Source organism: Lampetra planeri, chromosome 42 (assembly GCF_965212315.1).
Source record: "Lampetra planeri chromosome 42, kcLamPlan1.2.h2, whole genome shotgun sequence".
Classification (NCBI taxonomy): domain Eukaryota; kingdom Metazoa; phylum Chordata; class Hyperoartia; order Petromyzontiformes; family Petromyzontidae; genus Lampetra; species Lampetra planeri.
The window spans coordinates 9,197,787-9,215,713 of NC_136148.1; the positions used below are offsets into that span (position 1 = coordinate 9,197,787).

General features: G+C 53.2%; 1 protein-coding gene across 1 annotated transcript in view; it reads right to left on the bottom strand.

The window, feature by feature from the left end:
- The window catches only part of LOC144732241 (piezo-type mechanosensitive ion channel component 2-like), a 135,790-nt gene that overhangs the window by 79,644 nt on the left and 38,219 nt on the right, over nt 1-17,927 (bottom strand). Inside the window, exons 7-12 of the mRNA XM_078613639.1 lie at nt 16,833-17,007; nt 15,349-15,480; nt 13,719-13,757; nt 13,097-13,304; nt 11,004-11,146; nt 159-350 (exon numbers count right to left, since the gene is read on the bottom strand). Of these exons, the coding sequence (XP_078469765.1) occupies nt 159-350; nt 11,004-11,146; nt 13,097-13,304; nt 13,719-13,757; nt 15,349-15,480; nt 16,833-17,007 (889 nt within the window). The remainder of the gene's footprint in view (nt 1-158; nt 351-11,003; nt 11,147-13,096; nt 13,305-13,718; nt 13,758-15,348; nt 15,481-16,832; nt 17,008-17,927) is intronic.

A 17,927-nucleotide genomic window follows, 5' to 3' on the forward strand; every position in this document is an offset into this window, starting at 1 on the left:
GACGTCACTCGACTCGAGGAGGCCGTTGCATTGCGGTGCAAATCAGCGCGAGCCAGCCAGCCGGTCAATACGGCTCTGAGTGAGCGAGTAAACGAGCGAGAGGGTGACTATGCGAGCGAGCGCGTCTCCCGCTGGCGGAGCGCCGTGCCGGTACCCGCCTTGAGCGGCAGCTCGTGCTCGTTGAGGCGCAGGCTCCACACGTAGGCGAGCAGGCAGAGCACGTTGCCGTAGGCCACGAGGAAGGGAGCGCTCAGCATGGTGTAGTGGCGCCGGTTCCGCATCATCCAGATGAGGCACGACCACAGCAGCAGCACGAAGGTCAGCCAACTGTGGTAGGTGATGCTCCAAGCCTGGGACACGAGCGCAGACACGCGCGGGGGCACACGGTCACACGCAGATGCACATACAGGTTCACACGCGAGTACACAGATATTCCCATTTTCCTAGTTGTTGAGGCGAGTGCTGTTAGCGAGCACCTATTAAGGGCAGTACGGAAATAATGTTCGCACGCCACGTCGGGTACCCGTGTAAGGCTGAGTCGACCTCGGGGAGGCCCAGGATTGGTTTAAGTATTCACCACTGATGTTGGCTGGGAGCAAGAATCGAATGTATATATATATATCTGTGTATCCACTAGCATACAAACCCGTGTAGCCTTAATAGACTGTTGGGGCAAGTGCTGTTAGCGAGCACCTATGAAGACCGGCACGGCACACATGGTGTTGGGTGGCCTACACCACGCCCGGCCGCTTTTGTCTCCCCAGTGCTGATGCTTACACACCACACCGGTTCACATCTAAGGGTCAATTGGCCTTGGGGAAACTCAGGACCGGTTCAGATCCCATTTTCCAATGATATTCGTCACGGTCGGGAATCAAACCCAAGTTTCCGAGACTGCGCAGTGTGTGAACCACTGAGCCACCGCTTCCCATGAACACACACACGCCCACGCACGCACATTGACGCGCACACGCCGAGAAGGAAGGAGCTATAAATTCAGATCATTCGTATCCCTCGGTGGAGTGATTACGATTTGGAGGGGGCTCGCCGAGTTCCCACTTGACCCGCCGTGACTTCCTGCCGGCTCTCGAAACCTCCAAGGCCCGCCCGGGACGAGGCGGGAGGACGACGAGGTCACGACGAGGATGGGCAGGTGGCCAGCGCAAGCCCGGCTCATAGTTTCCAGACGGAGAGCTGTCTCGCGCCGATAGCAGCGCGGGTCGCGCCACGCCGTCGCTCAGACACGCAACGCGCTCCGCGTTAAAAATAACACCGCCACCTCCTCTTGCACAAACTTTGTCTGCGGTGGCGACTTTGTTCGGACAAAGGAAACGCTCTCCCGCCACACGTGTTCGGCGGGGAAATGCTCGCAGTCGTGGTTCCTCGTCGGCTCGTCCTGGCAAAATCTCACGTGGAGACGTTATCGTGCAGCACCGTGTAACCAGCCTCCACCCCCCCATCGAAAATGGGCGCACACTGCCCAGCGAGTTTCACCTGTGCCAAAAATAAACCGAACCAAACCGGTGAACATTACTCACACACGCACGCACGCACACACACACACGGGGAATGTCGCGATTTTGGTTTCCCCATGTCTGAAACGAACACCGGCGAGAAACAACAACAACCGCCATTCGCCACTAAGTGGAGGTGACTTTACCATGGCAACTGTGCCAGGCTATGTGCACGTTAAGGCCATGTGAAGTGTCGGGTCACGGGACAGACCCAGGTGCCATGGGTGGACTGACTCAGATAACTGGCAGGTGCACGAGCTATACTCCCTACAGTAGCAGCAGCAGCAGCCCCACGCGCCAGAACCCACAGGCCGATCACCACTCACACGGAGACCCGCCACTCCACCGCGGCCGTTTCACACTGCACAGCGCTGTGAGTGAGCGAGTCAGTATGTTCGTACGTCTGCAACGTGTATTTGCGGAGAGGTGTATGTGTGCGAGGTTTTGTACCTACGACAAAAAAAAATATGGCATTGCAAAGGACAGCGACATTTACGGGGTGAAGTGACGCACTTCAGAAATTACAACGGCCGATGTGTGACATTCTGTTTATAATTTTGTCTCTCTATGGATTTGACCTAATTACTCGGAGTCGGTCCAAGTCTCCCACCTCCTGGAGCAAGCGCTTGATGTTAACGGTGTTCTCTTGTCTGCCATCGACCTCGTCCTCTCGTCGGCAATGTCAGAGTGTAACTGACTGCGCCCGGCGCTGCCCGTGCTCACGCCATGCGCTAAATAGAAGACAGGAACATCCCTGGCCATCTGCAGTCTCTCTGTGAGAACCACGCTGCCTCTGCAATGTCATACGTTAATATATTTACCCATTCACTAAAATCTACCTTTGTTCTTACATCAGTAATATCAAGGTGGTGGGGATGTGTCTCTGGTGCACATAGCATGACAACGACGACGACGATGTCATCTTAGTGACGGTCCAGCATCAGCTTCATGCATCAATTGGAGTGAGCTTTTCTGTGTCCCCACGATGATGATGATGTGGCTTGCCCCTGCTGCACGCCGGCCTGTTTGTGTGTGCAGTCTGTACTCCTATAACACGGTCGTAGCTGAATTCCTAAAGAACACTGCGTTATGGAAAAATCGCATTATAATAAAAGATATAGGTTAAAGCAAGTCCACGATAACATGTGAGATGCGTACGCAGGCCAAACAAAGACAGAAGCATCCAGCAGCATCCCAAAGCCTCGTGTGATGCTACGTCGATGCAGCCGTATGACCGCTTATTCCTACTCGCACTACGACGTAGTTCCATTCGCTTGATCGCGTTATATCTAATTCGCACCCGCGTGATGAAAATGTGTTCCCAAATACATTCATCGCGTCAATATATCAAATTCGCCGTTATAGGAGAACAGACTGCATCACAGACGCGTACTTCTCAGCAGGTTGCCAGGATGCAATGGGGCTTGGCTCAGGAATATTTTTGTGTTTTTTTTCCCACCAACGGGCGTGAGAGTGAGACTGTGGACAGACACCCCGTGGGCTCCACTCAAGGTGAGCTCACCGAGTTTGGCAACAGCTGCTGATGGAGCAGCTGGAAGCCCGCCCGGGTGTTGGATGGAGAGGGGGGATGATGTCTAGAAAAATCTTACCCTCCTCAACTGGACCCAAGACAAAGAGCTGCCTCGTGGCTCAATCAGGCGGAGTGCCAATTCTGCTTGAGGATGACGATGATTACGACGATCGTGACGATGAAGGTGGAAAGAACAATTGTTACATGTCCAGCCAATTTTTTTTGTTTATCCACTGCTGAATGTGTACTTCCCCATGTCTTGCAGGCCGAGAGGTATATTTAACCGTACTTCACCATGCCGGTCATCGTGGGTTTATGAAGGTGCAGAGGGTTGCATAACGCAGCAATGGATTTTTCTGTGCTGCTCTCCCGCCACGCCTCCCACATCTGTCTTGCGCGCAAGGTGGTGGGTCGCTCATCCAGGCACCGTCCACACTCAACCTGCTTAGCTTCCGAGATGCGACGAGGACGGGTGCATTCTGGGTAACTTGTCCAGAATGCAAGCCACGCAAAACAACCCAAATCTACCGCGTAGAGATGGATACCGCGTGACGAGCGTGGCGCGCAAACTGCTAGACGATAAAAATACGAATCCGAAAAAAAAAATGGAAATAAACCGCTCTCAGCATTGCTGAAGCGAGGCCACAGCGGGCCTGCGGAGTCGTGGGCCGTGGGCCGGATGCCATCCCCTGGCCCCGCGGGGAGTGGGGGTGAAGTATGGTTGCTCGGACGCCGCTTGAAGCTGAGCCCAGGGAACCGCCCCGTGGCGGCATTCTCACCACACGCTGCCCGGGGGCCGTCGTGGCCACTCGCACGGCCCCATCGCACACAGCGGCAGCCGCGGGGGTCACTCACACAGCCAGTCTCACAAACTCACAGATACACACTCACAGATACACACACACAGATACACACTCACACACTCACTCACACAGATACACACTCACAAACTCACAGATACACACTCACAGATACACACTCACTCACAGATACACCCTCACTCACACACTCACTCACACACTCACTCACACACTCAATCACACCCTCACACTCACAGATACACACTCACTCACACACTCACACACTCACAGATATACACTCACAGATACACACTCACACACTCACTCACACACTCACACACTCACAGATACACACTCACTCACACACTCACAGATACACACTCACACACTCACTCACAGATACACACTCACTCACACACTCACAAACTCACAGATACACACTCACTCACACACTCACTCATACACTCACTCACACACTCACAGATACAGACTCACAGATACACACTCACAGATACACACTCACAGATACACACTCACTCACACACTCACAGATACACACTCACTCACACACTCACAGATACACACTCACACACTCACTCACAGATACACACTCACTCACACACTCACAAACTCACAGATACACACTCACTCACACACTCACTCACACACTCACTCACACACTCACAGATACAGACTCACAGATACACACTCACAGATACACACTCACTCACACACTCACAGATACACACTCACTCACTCACACACTCACACTCACTCACACACTCACAGATACACACTCACTCACACACTCAATCACACACTCACTCACACACTCACAGATACACACTCACTCACACACTCAGAAATACACACTCACTCACACACTCACAGATACACACTCACTAACACACTCACTCACACACTCACACACTCACTCACACACTCACACACACACACACTCACTCACACACTCACAGATACACACTCACTCACACACTCACAGATACACACTCACACACTCACTCACACACTCACACACTCACTCACACACTCACAGATACACACTCACTCACACACTCACAGATACACACTCACACACTCACTCACACACTCACACACTCACTCACACACTCACACACACACACACACACACTCACTCACACACTCACAGATACACACTCACTCACACACTCAATCACACACTCACTCACACACTCACAGATACACACTCACTCACACACTCAGAAATACACACTCACTCACACACTCACAGATACACACTCACTAACACACTCACAGATACACACTCACTCACACACTCACAGATACACACTCACTAACACACTCACACACACACACTCACTAACACACTCACAGATACACACTCACTCACACACTCACAGATACACACTCACTCACACACTCACTCACACACTCACACACTCACTCACACACACACACTCACTCACACACTCACAGATACACACTCACTCACACACTCACAGATACACACTCACACACTCACTCACACACTCACACACTCACTCACACACTCACACACACACACACACTCACTCACACACTCACAGATACACACTCACTCACACACTCACACACACATACTCACACACTCACTCACACACTCACAGATACACACTCACTCACACACTCACAGATACACACTCACACACTCACTCACACACTCACACACTCACTCACACACTCACAGATACACACTCACACACTCACTCACACACTCACACACTCACTCACACACTCACACACACACACTCACTCACACACTCACAGATACACACTCACTCACACACTCACTCACACACTTGTAGAGGTGTTACGGAGGGGGTGTTATAGAGTTGATACGGATGGGAAACAAACACACTGGGCGTGGCTATGTCTGTACGCGAGCAGGTGCTTACATCGACGTCCGCGCCGTTTAGCCTGGGGGGCTAACACGGCGCTGGGATCCCCCGCGGCCCCACCCCTCAGGGGGGAGTGGCTATATAAGGCGGTGAGCCGGAGGGCTCGGGGTTCAGTGTTCAGCTTTAACCAGAGAAGCAAGAAGACCTGCTAGATAGGCCCTGGGACTCCCTTGGATCGCTGTCCTTCTCAGGACCGACCAAGGCCAGCCAGTGGCGTGGCCCCAAGAGCCCAGAGCCGATGCCCTTGTAAGAGCCGGTCTGGGAACTCAGGGTGCCGTAATCCCAGCTTAACCAGGGCTGGGTTAGCTAGCCTCCCCTAGCCCGATAGTGGAGGACCTATGAATAGGCTAGCTGTAACATAGGTTGTCAATCTCCCAGTTAGACGGGTATCGGCCCCTCCGAGTGTTGTATATCTCGGCCTGTAGATACAACTGTGTTGAATAAATAAGTGTTCCTCCGACTACGTCGTCCAAGCCTCCTTGAACCACACTACACACTCACACACACACACTCACACACTCACACACTCACTCATACACTAACACACACTCACACACACACTCACACACTCACTCACACACTCACTCACACACACACTCACACACACACTCACACACACACACTCACACACTCACACACTCACTCATACACTAACACACACTCACACACACACTCACACACTCACTCACACACTCACTCACACACACACTCACACACACACTCACACACACACACTCACACACTCACACTCACACAGCCAGTCTCACACACTCACAGATACACACACACTCACACACTCACAGATACACACTCACTCACACAATCACACACACATACTCACACACTCACTCACACACTCACAGATACACACTCACTCACACACTCACAGATACACACTCACTCACACACTCACAGATACACACTCACAGATACACACTCACTCACACACTCACACAGCCAGTCTCACACACTCACAGATACACACACACTCATACAACAACAACAACCGCCATTCGCCACTAAGTGGCGGTGACGTCACCACGACGCTTGTGCCAGGCTATGTGCATGTTAAAGCCACGTGAAGTGTAGAACGCCCGCTGGCAGGAGGTCACGGGGCAGACCCAGGTGCCATGGGTCGATTGACCGAGATGACTGGCTGATGCACCACCTGTGCCCCCCACTGTGCCAACTTGCAGTGTGTTAGTCATCCGTCGCTCCGCTCGTTGTTGTGAGAGTCACTCCGCTGTCCTCCGTTGTTGCTGGAGGGTGACTGCCTCCAACTGCCCAGTAGCGTCCTTCACGAGCCTCCTCCACTGAGGCCGATCTCGATACCACTCATATCAGTCCACTCAGCTCCACGTCCTCCTGTACCACATCACTCCATCTCTTCTCTAGCCCGTGTCGCGCCCGTTTAGCCCCCTCTATCTGGCCGAACAAAAGCTGTTTAGGCATGCGGTGGCTGGGCATGCGGGCTACATGACCCAGCCAGTGCAGCCTTGCCTGCCGGAGGAGCTCACTGATGAGACTTTGTCCAGATCTTTCAAGAATTTGTGAGCTCCTCACACAATCCAGCCTGATTAAACCCAGGATGGATTGTAGGCAGGCTAGTCTAAATGTTTATAACCAACAAAGATGTTCCATTAGGGGGGTTCACGTTTCACAAGCATAGAGAAGGGAGGGCATGACCGTGGCTTAGAAGAGAATGAGGAGGCTTCGTGTGGAGCGACAAACCAAGTAGCTTCCACACAGCGTTACACAGCCAATGAAAAGATAATGCCACTCGACTGATTCGGAGTGAGACCTCTGCTGTCAAACTGAAGCCGGTCATTAACACACTTCCCAGGAATGGAAAACTCTCCACTCTCTCCACAACTGCCCTATCACCAATTGGCAGTTGAGGGGGTGAAGTGTTTGATGGCACAAAATACCCAGGCAGGTGCTTAGTTTTGGTGGGGCTGATGGTAAGGCCCCACCTCTTAGTGGCACACTCCAGGTTCAACAGCAGTGCCTCCAACTCCTTCTCTGAGTAAGCAGCAATGACCAGATCATCAGCATACATAACATGGTTGACCAATAGGGAACCATCCCTTGACAGCACCCGGCCATCGTTCAGCCTCCCATTGTATTTGTGTAGTGACGTAAATGATGTCATAGGAGTGCTACTGTGCATCTGGAGCCTCTCTCTGGGACCAGAGTGAGTGCGGCATGCGAGCGGGCCCTAGGGGGCATAGTCCTGGTGACGGCCTGAGAGAGGGCACATGGTAGTCTGAGTGAACCCGAGAGGGCACGTGACCGGGACAGGGTAGTGAGGGGGGCCCGAGGGGGGCTTGAGGGGCACGTGATGCTCGGTCGAGGCCTTCTGGAAAGGTCTCGAAGGGGGCGTGGCCGAAGGCGGAGCGAAGTCACGCCCAGGAGCAGCAAGGGGCGGTCCCAAGCGTGTTCTTGGCGAGTCTGTGGAATCGAGCCGCGGTCCCGCGTCTCGTCGCTCTTCGGTTGTCGTCACGCTCGGCGTCATGGGTCAGGCAGGCGTCGCTGGCCTGACCCGGTCATCTAGTTACCCCGTTAAATTGGATAAAGTGTACGTTAATGTAGTTAGCCTGTTGGGTCGTTAAATAAACGTGTTGCCTCCAAGATTGAGTGTGCGCCTCCACAGAACAACACTACATTTTTACCAGATGGAGATTCTTCTGGTACAGCCATGGAAAGCTTCTTGAACTACGTGATAGAAAAATATGTTAAATAATGTGGGAGCCAGAGGACATCCCTGTTCCACCCCAGGGTAAAAAGGGAATGCCACAGTCTCCCAGCCATGTAGATTTACCTGGGCCTGCCAACCATCATGAAGGTCCTCAATGATTGTGAGCAGAGAGTCTGGGACTCCGAAAGCACGAAGAACAACCGAGAGCCCAGGCCAATTGATGTATCATAGGCCTTGACCAGATTAATAAAGCAGAGATGTCGGTCCTCTTGGAATTGCCTACACCTCTGCTGTAGCAAGCAGATAGAAAATATGGGAAATGTGCAGGACCGCCCTGGCCTGAAACTATATTGGGGCTCTGCAAGCCTCTTCCCAGCATGCCTGGCAAGGCGATGTTGAATAATCCTTGCCCGGACCTTTCCCAGCACACTGGGGAGGGAGAAGCCCCTGTAGACTGTGCGGTCCCCCTCCTGAAGGGCATCCTTCCAATCCTACGGAACCCGTCCAGTGGCCCAGACTGTTATTATGATGTCATATAGGGCAGTCTGTGTACAAACGCCACCCTCCCTCAGTATTTCGCTAAAGAGATCATCTCTGCCTGGCGCTTTTCCTGATCTCAGAATCTGGACCACCTTTTGTACATCCTCAACAGTTGGGACATCAGCCAGCCACTCATAGGGGTGACTACTTGGAATATTTGAGGCACCGCAGCCTCAGCAGGATCATCCCCGCCCTATGATGTTTCCAGGCTGAGGGATTTCCCCTCACCCAAGACGTCACAGAAATTCTCAGCAAATCTGATGGTGTGGCGCTGCAAATTACTTTTTTGATGGAGTTAAAGAGTAATTTGTGATCGCGGACAACTGAGGCTCCATCTCCTCAGCAACCCGCGACCACCACTCAACTTTGCAGCGATGCACGGCTCTCCGAACCTTCCAGCGAAGGCTGCGGCAAGCCTCCTCATTCTCCCATGTGGGATGCTGTAGATGGTGAGAGTGGGCCTGTCGCTTTTTCTCAGCCAGCCAAAACACCTCCTCCGTCAGCCAGGGTCTTTGGGGAGGTTTGGACCGTGTACCCAAAGCAGCCATTGCAGCTGCATGAGCCACCGTCCTAAACCTCGCCCATTTCCCCTCGGCATCAGGAAGAGATGCCAACCCCAGCTGCAAGTGATGATGACATTCTTGCTTACAACTTTATCTAGCTGAGACCAGGCCACTGTGGATTGAAATGGGGTCACAGATGGACACCAACCAACGGAGTGGAAGAATGGCAGGTGCATCTTACAGATGACAAGCCGATGGTCAGTGGGCAGATCATACTCACACTCCCACACACACCCAAATATATACATACATACACACACTCACTCAACCAGTCTAGCTCACTCACTCACACAGATACACACTCACACATACTCACTCACACTCACACACTCACTCACACTCACACACAGACTCACTCACACTCACACACACTCACTCACACTCACAGACTCACTCACACTCACTCACACAGATACACATACACACTCACACACACTCACTCACAGACTCACTCACACACACACACAAACTCACTCACACACACAAACTCACTCACACTCACACACAGACTCACTCACACACAGACTCACTCACACTCACACACAGACTCACACACACACACACAGACTCACTCACACTCACACACAGACTCACTCACACAGACTCACTCACACTCACACACAGACTCACTCACAGACTCACTCACATTGACAGACAAAGATTCCCCATATAGCCTCAACGGAATGTTGGGGCAAGTGCTGTTAGCGAACACCTATGAAGACCGGCATGGCACACTCGGGGGTGGGTGACCAGCACCATGCCCGGTCGCCTTTGTCTCCCCAGTGGCGATGTTTACACACCGCACCAAGTACTAATTTGAGGCTGAGTCAACCTAGGGGAGGCCCAGAACCGGTTCAGATAATCGCCACTGGTGTTGGCCATGAGTGAGAATCGAGCTCGGGTCGCCGGATTCGTAGCGCAGCGCAGCGCTAACCACAAATGACTCTTTAATTCCATTAAAAAAAGTAACTACTGCGCCTCACTCACACACTCACTCACTCACACGCTCACCCACACACTCACAAAGTGACACACACTCACACACACTCACAAAGATACACACTAACTCACACACTTACATACTCTCCGCAAATCTGGGTGAGTGTGTGTTTTAATTAGTTAATTTTAATTCTGTTTCGTAAGCATATTGCATTAATTTGCTTTTACATATTTCACTGCTGCTCGTGACGACCGTGGGATCGTTGTCTCTGGGTGGATGCCGTTTTACTCTCCCTGCCCGACGCCTCACGCGGTTCGAGAGTGCGGCGAGTGTGGGGTGAGTGAGAGGTGAGTGTGGGGTGAGTGTGGGGTGAGTGACAGGGTGAGTGTGGGGTGAGTGTGGGGTGAGTGTGGGGTGAGTGTGTGGAGTGAGTCTGAGGGTGAGTGTGGGGTGAGTGTGTGGCGTGTGCTCGCTCACCATCATCGCGATGAGTGCCGTCACGTAGCTCTGCTGCATCAGAAACCGGCCAACCGTCCCAAAGTGTCCTGCCGGGTCCGACCCCTGACCCCCGGCGTCCGCTTCACCCTCCAGGCTGCACTTTGACCCCTGGCCTGATAAACCTGCAGAACGGAAGGACGTGGTCAGGTCAATGTCACTTTCAATTAAAGCTACAACTATTACAATATTTTTTTTATACCCTCGGCAAGGCCCACTTGATGCCCAATCGAGGCCCACAACAGAGCACCACAGTGTGGGGCGAATGCAGATGCAGGGCGGTGGAAGACGTGGAACCGTAGCCTAAAGGGACAATCAAAGACCCCCCCCCCCCTACTTCGTGTTTTGCTAAATTTGAAATGAAAGCATCAGTGAATCAGTGAAGCACTCCGGCTGACTCATGGCCAGCAACAACATCCATGTGAACCAAGGGAACGGTGACAGAATGCCACACAGCCCAGCACGGTCGACTAACCAAAGTGCGATCCACTCATCACGGGGCTAACTTAGCACCCTACATTGTTTATAATAACACGCAGCTTACCGCAAGAAAATTACACGAATGATGATGGTGAAAATTAATGTTACTGATAAGACCTTTGGCTCGATGTAAATTGACCACTTTTAGCCACTGTGTTTTATAACCACCCACTCAACTGCAGGACTGCCATCCATCCACACGGAGCAAACCTCATGAAGTTGGGGCATTGCAGTTACCACACAACGTTCAACAGACGATGCATTCAATTTCTGCGATCCAGTTCTATCACCAAATAAACTCCATGACAGTCGAGGCCTGGGGGGAGCTAAGGAGTACCACTCCCATTCACGATTCTACAGACGGACGTCTCGCGTCGTCCTATCGTCACGTGGTCACGTCATCGTCACGTGGTCACGTCATCGTCACGTAATCGTCACGTGGTCACGTCATTGTCACGTCATCGTCACGTCATCGTCACGTGGTCACGTCATCGTCACGTCATCGTCACGTCGTCGTCACGTGGTCACGTCATCGTCACCGTCATTGTCACGTCATCGTCACATCATCGTCACGTGGTCGTCACGTCATCGTCACGTCATCGTCACGTGGTCACGTCATCGTCACGTGGTCACGTCATCGTCACGTCATCCTCACGTGGTCACGTCATTGTCACGTCATCGTCACGTCGTCGTCACGTCATCGTCATCGTCACGTCATCGTCATGTCGTCGTCATCGTCACGTCATCGTCACGTGGTCGTCACGTGGTCGTTGTCAGGTCGTCGTCGCCGCGTCGTCGTGGGGCGGCCCCAGAAGGCAAAGCGGCGGGAATGCTTGGCGACGCGCCTCTTCTGCTCGCGCTCACCCTGCGTCCGTAACCCTCGCACGTCGTCGGCTCATACACACGCAGCAGCAACAGCAGCACTTCCACCTCCTCCTGCTGCTGCTGCTGAGGTCACGTAAAATTCGATAGATTTTGGGCCACGGAGATGGAATGCAATCCGCGGTTACAAACGATTTACAGAGCAACCACTTTGTGATTTCGGCCCCTTTCCAGGAGTGAGCAATCGCCATTTTAGAGAAAGCTAAGTCCCGCCATAGGAATGTGGAGTTTCTGCTTACTGGCTGAGGGCCACGAGTGCTGATGATTGGCACTCAATGCAAGTTTGAGTTGGAAGATATCTGACCTCAAATAAAGACGCCAGTTTATCTCGTAATTATTCATAGCCTGAGTGAGCTTCTCCATGAATACAATTCTAAGTTAGGCGCTTCTATAAATATTTTCTCTTAATAAATATACAGGAAGTTTAATCTCACACTGCAATCTTGCACTATTTATTCTTTCAACCAAATATTTTTGCAATATTGTTCCAATTTGTACTCGTATTTTGTACACTCACGCTGAGCACCAGTATTTCTCCAATGTATTTTCTCAGACCTCCTGCGCAGTAGAAACATGCCTCGGTGAAGTCTCATAACTCCTACCGACGTATCATCCGTCTGCCGCTCGTGACGCACGCATCAGACCACGCGTGCGAGGGTGGCAGGAGGGCCGTGGCGAGGATGGGACGGGGAGTGTGGTCACGGAGTCCGCACCGGACTGAGCCGAAGGTCTCCACGAGGAGGGCGACTCGATGGGGATCTCCACGTAGCCCGGAGAGAGGGGGTCGCCAGGGTCGATCAGCAGGTCGCGGTTGTCAAGGTCGCGGAGGTCGCGGAGGTCGATGAGAGGGGAGGGGCGCCGCGCGGCCCCGTCGTGCTGCACGGGGCGCCCGGGGCTCCCGTTGGCCGTGTAGAGCACGGGCTGCGAGGCACGCGGCGCGCGTCAGTGAGCGGCGCGAGGCCTTAAGCCAGCGCTCGGCGAGGGTGGCGCCCGGGTGGCGCGGTGCGGCGGTGCGCCTCGGCGAGTGTGCGAGCCGTGGTGCAACTGACGATGTGGATGACGCTCGTGATGATGACGTACATATGTTGAACTTCTTTCTCACCCAACGTAGCCAACCACACTAATCGGAGGTGGGGGATGACCGTGATGATAACCGTGATGATGACATTGACGGTGATGATTATGGTTCTTATAATGATAGCACAGGCAGTGATGATGATGATGATGTTAATCATGCCAATAGTGCTGGTGGTGTTGCTGCTGCTGCCGATGATGATGATGGTGATGGTGGTGGTTATATTTAATATGTTGTGTCACTGTGCTCATAAATCGTACGTTGGACACTCCCAGCTCTTCTGGAGCCAGTCTCAAGGGCTGTGGAAGGCAAAGAAAACATTTTTCAAATGTTTTAGTTATAAATTAGAAGATATTAAATTTACAATATTTTATTAAATCTCGCTCCCAAAGCAGTCACACATTGAACCCTGGCCAATGGCTCTCCAAACGGAGGTCTTGGTCTGGTACGTGGTGGCGATGGTGTGTGTGGTGTGGTGTAATGTGTGTGGTGTTGTGTAATGTGTGTTGCGTTGTGTAATGTGTGTGGTGTGGTGTAATGTGTGTGGTGTGGTGTAATGTTTGTGGTGTGGTGTAATGTGTGTGGTGTGGTGTAATGTGTGTGGTGCTGTGTAATGTGTGTGGTGTGGTGTGGTGTTGTGTAATGTGTGTGGTGTTGTGTAATGTGTGTGGTGTTGTGTAATGTGTGTGGTGTGGTGTAATGTGTGTGGTGTGGTGTAATGTGTGTGGTGTTGTGTAATGTGTGTGGTGTGGTGTAATGTTTGTGGTGTGGTGTAATGTGTGTGGTGTTGTGTAATGTGTGTGGTGTGGTGTAATGTTTGTGGTGTGGTGTAATGTGTGTGGTGTGGTGTAATGTGTGTGGTGCTGTGTAATGTGTGTGGTGTGGTGTGGTGTTGTGTAATGTGTGTGGTGTTGTGTAATGTGTGTGGTGTTGTGTAATGTGTGTGGTGTGGTGTAATGTGTGTGGAGTGGTGTAATGTGTGTGGTGTTGTGTAATGTGTGTGGTGTGGTGTTGTGTAATGTGTGTGGTGTTGTGTAATGTGTGTGGTGTGGTGTAATGTGTGTGGTGTTGTGTAATGTGTGGTGTGGTGTAATGTGTGTGGTGTTGTGTAACGTGTGTGGTGTTGTGTAACGTGTGTGGTTGGCGTGACATGAATGTAATGGTGTGACTGTGCAATGAACCAGAAAACACTACACGTGCTGTCGGCCTCACAGGGCACGTTCAAACTAAACTAAACTATTTGTGATTTAAAGCTTTCGTAACTGCAGGGATTCATATTCTTGGTTCTTTCGGTAAAGTCCCGTAAAAGGGAAATAATAATACGTGACTTTACCAAAAGAACCAAGAATATAAACTATTGTATTTTACTAGGTAAAACATACTGAGCTACATAGCTCTTATTCAGAAGCGACCTGGCTAACACAAATCAACGAAGTGACTTACCAAGTGGACATTCATCACAACCAAGTACTCTGTACGCATTTTGATTCTAAATGTGGAGGGAAAAACCGGAGGACCCAAAGATAAATCCACGCAGCCGCGGGAAGAGAGAGAGGCACGCAAGCTCCGAATATACAGCAGCAGGCGTCAGGGTTGGGTTCAAACCCACGACCCCCTGTACACCAGGCGAGGTAGTTAACATCTCCAAGCCACCGTGGCGCCCCCGTTCATGATCCCCTAACGTCATTCCCACGACTCGACTGGAGTCGCGCAGAGCGAGCGACGTCGCTGCCCCCTCCAAAACTACGAACGGCACACGGTCGGTGCGACACAGCACAGCGCTCTCGTGACAGCCGTGCAATATCAGAATGGTGGAACGACGCGACTACTAAATTATTATTATTAATGAAGATGCGATGGCGTCACGTCGTGTAACGATGTCAGCATCACCCTGCTTTCGTCGACGGAGGACAGCGAGTGCTGGGGGCCACTGAACCACTTGTGCCGCGTCGTCGGCTGCTGCTGCGCTTCGGCGGAGCCCTCCCTCGTGGGCGGCAGCACCTCGAGCAGCAGATCCCGCTCCTGCACACGCGAAGAGCACGCACACAATGAGCACGCACACACACATGCACACGTGCGCACACACGTACGAACACATGCACGCACAAACACGCAAGCACACCCACGCACACACACATGCACACGTGCGCACACACGTACGAACACATGCACGCACAAACACGCAAGCACACACACATGCACACGTGCGCACACACGTACGAACACATGCACGCACAAACACGCAAGCACACACACGCACACACACATGCACACGTGCGCACACACGTACGAACACATGCACGCACAAACACGCAAACACACACATGTGCACACGTGCAAAAAGAGCACACACATGCAACGAGCACGCTCACGCACGCACGCAGAGATGAGCATGCACACACACAAACGCACGCAACGAGCACGCACACAAGCAAACGCACACACACGCTCAAGCAGGCACACACGTAAGTGAGCGCACACATACACGCACGTGCATACACGCACGTGCACACTCATGCGCACACACACACGCACGTATACATGCACGCTTGTGTGTGACTGTGGTGAGCGGTGGTGTAGCAGTTAGCGCGCTGCGCTATGAACCCAGTGACCCGAGTTCAATTACCACTCACGGCCAACACCAGTCACAGCGACTGAACCGGTCCTGGGCCTCCTCTAGGTAGACTCAACCTAAAACGAGTACAGTACCTGGTGCGCTGTGTAAACATCGCCATTCGGGAGACAACGGCAGCTGGGCGTGGTGCTGGCCACCCACCCCCTCGTGTGCCACAGTACCGGCCTTCATAGGTGCTGCTCGCTAACAGCACTTGCCCCAACAGTCTGGTAAGGCTATACGGGGGATGTTTGTTTTTGTGTGTGTGTGTGTGACCGTGTGCATGTGTATTACTGCATGTGTGCGACTGTGTTGGCACAGTGGGGAGCACAGTTGGTGCGTCTGCCAGCCTTCTCAGTCAGTAAACCCAAATCACCTGAGTCTGTCCCATGACCTCCGGCCAGCGAGTCTTCCACACTCCTTGTGGCCTCAAGGTGCACCTAGCCTGGCACGAGCACTGTGGTGACGTCACTGCCACTTAGTGGCAAATGGCGGCTGTGACTGTGTACCTACCACACTGTGTATGTACGTGCATGTGGGACTGCGTGCGTGCGCATAAGCTGCGTGTGACCATGTGTGTGCATGTGCATGATTGTGCATGTGCGTGCATGTGCGTGCATGATTGTGCATGTGCATGCATGATTGTGCATGTGCGTGCATGATTGTGCACGTGCATGCGTGACCGTAAACGTGTGCGACTGCGTGCGCGTGAAGGTGCGTGTGTGAGCGTGCGTGCGCGTGAGCGCGACTTTGCACGTGCCTGCTGCGAGCGCAGCGGCTCATAGAGCCACATGCGCACGAGCGTGGCCACGGTGAAATAGAGCAGCAGCAGGAGGCACGGGTTGAGGAGGCTGGGCCACGCCGCGTCGCCGTGCACCGCCAGCTGCCACGGCGCCGAGCAGTCCGTGCGGATCACGGCCGTCACGCCAAACAGCCTGGCGGCGGAGGGGGGGGGGGGCACGCAAACGCACGGCAAACGCAAACACGCTGCTCGACGAACCGTCGGGACGAGCGTTGTCAGCGAACGCCTGGTAAGGTCGGCACGAAACACGAGGCGGCGGATGGCCGGGCCTCGGGCCTCGAAGCGCTCGCTTCGAGGCCCGAGGTGACAAGCGGCATCGCGAGGTGACAAGCGGCATCGCGAGCAGCAGCGGCCCCCGCTGCGGCCCTGCGGAGGGCTGCCGAAGCTCCGCGGCGCCGCTTCAGGACTCCCGACGGGAACGAGCGGATCGCTTTGAGCGACGGGTTCTGAGTCCAGGGACAAAGGCCCCATTGCACACGAAGCAGCCAGCAGCAAAGAGCACCATTGAAGGTCCAACGGTTAAGAGGTAATCTGTTTCTTGGGTCCGGCATAGTTATTAAGAGGAGCTGGGGGGTGTGGAGGGACAATGGGAGGAGGGAATTTCCCAAGTGGAGTGGCACGAGGGGGGAAGCAGAACGGGAAGAGAGGTGAGCTGCGTGCGGAGAGCGAGTTGTCGTGAGTTGGCGGTTGGCGCGCCGAGCTCCAAACCCAGCGACCCGAGTTCCATTCCCGCTCACGGCCAACACCAGCGACGATTATCTGAAACGGTCCTGAGCCTCCCCTAGGTCGACTCAACCACAAGTGAGTACCTGCTGCGGTGTGTAAACATCGCTGCTAGGGAGACAAAGGCGGCCGGGCGTGGTGGTTGGCCACCCACCCCCTCGTGCGCCATCCCGGCCTTCATAGGCGCTCGCGAACAGCATTTGTCCCAACAGTCTGTTAAGGCTACACGGGGGATCTTTGTCCTTGTGCTGTTGTGACCTGCAGTGTGGTGGTTGACTAACGGTGCGGTGGCTGAGACGAAACAGTCAGTGTCTGGAGGACCGAATTCTC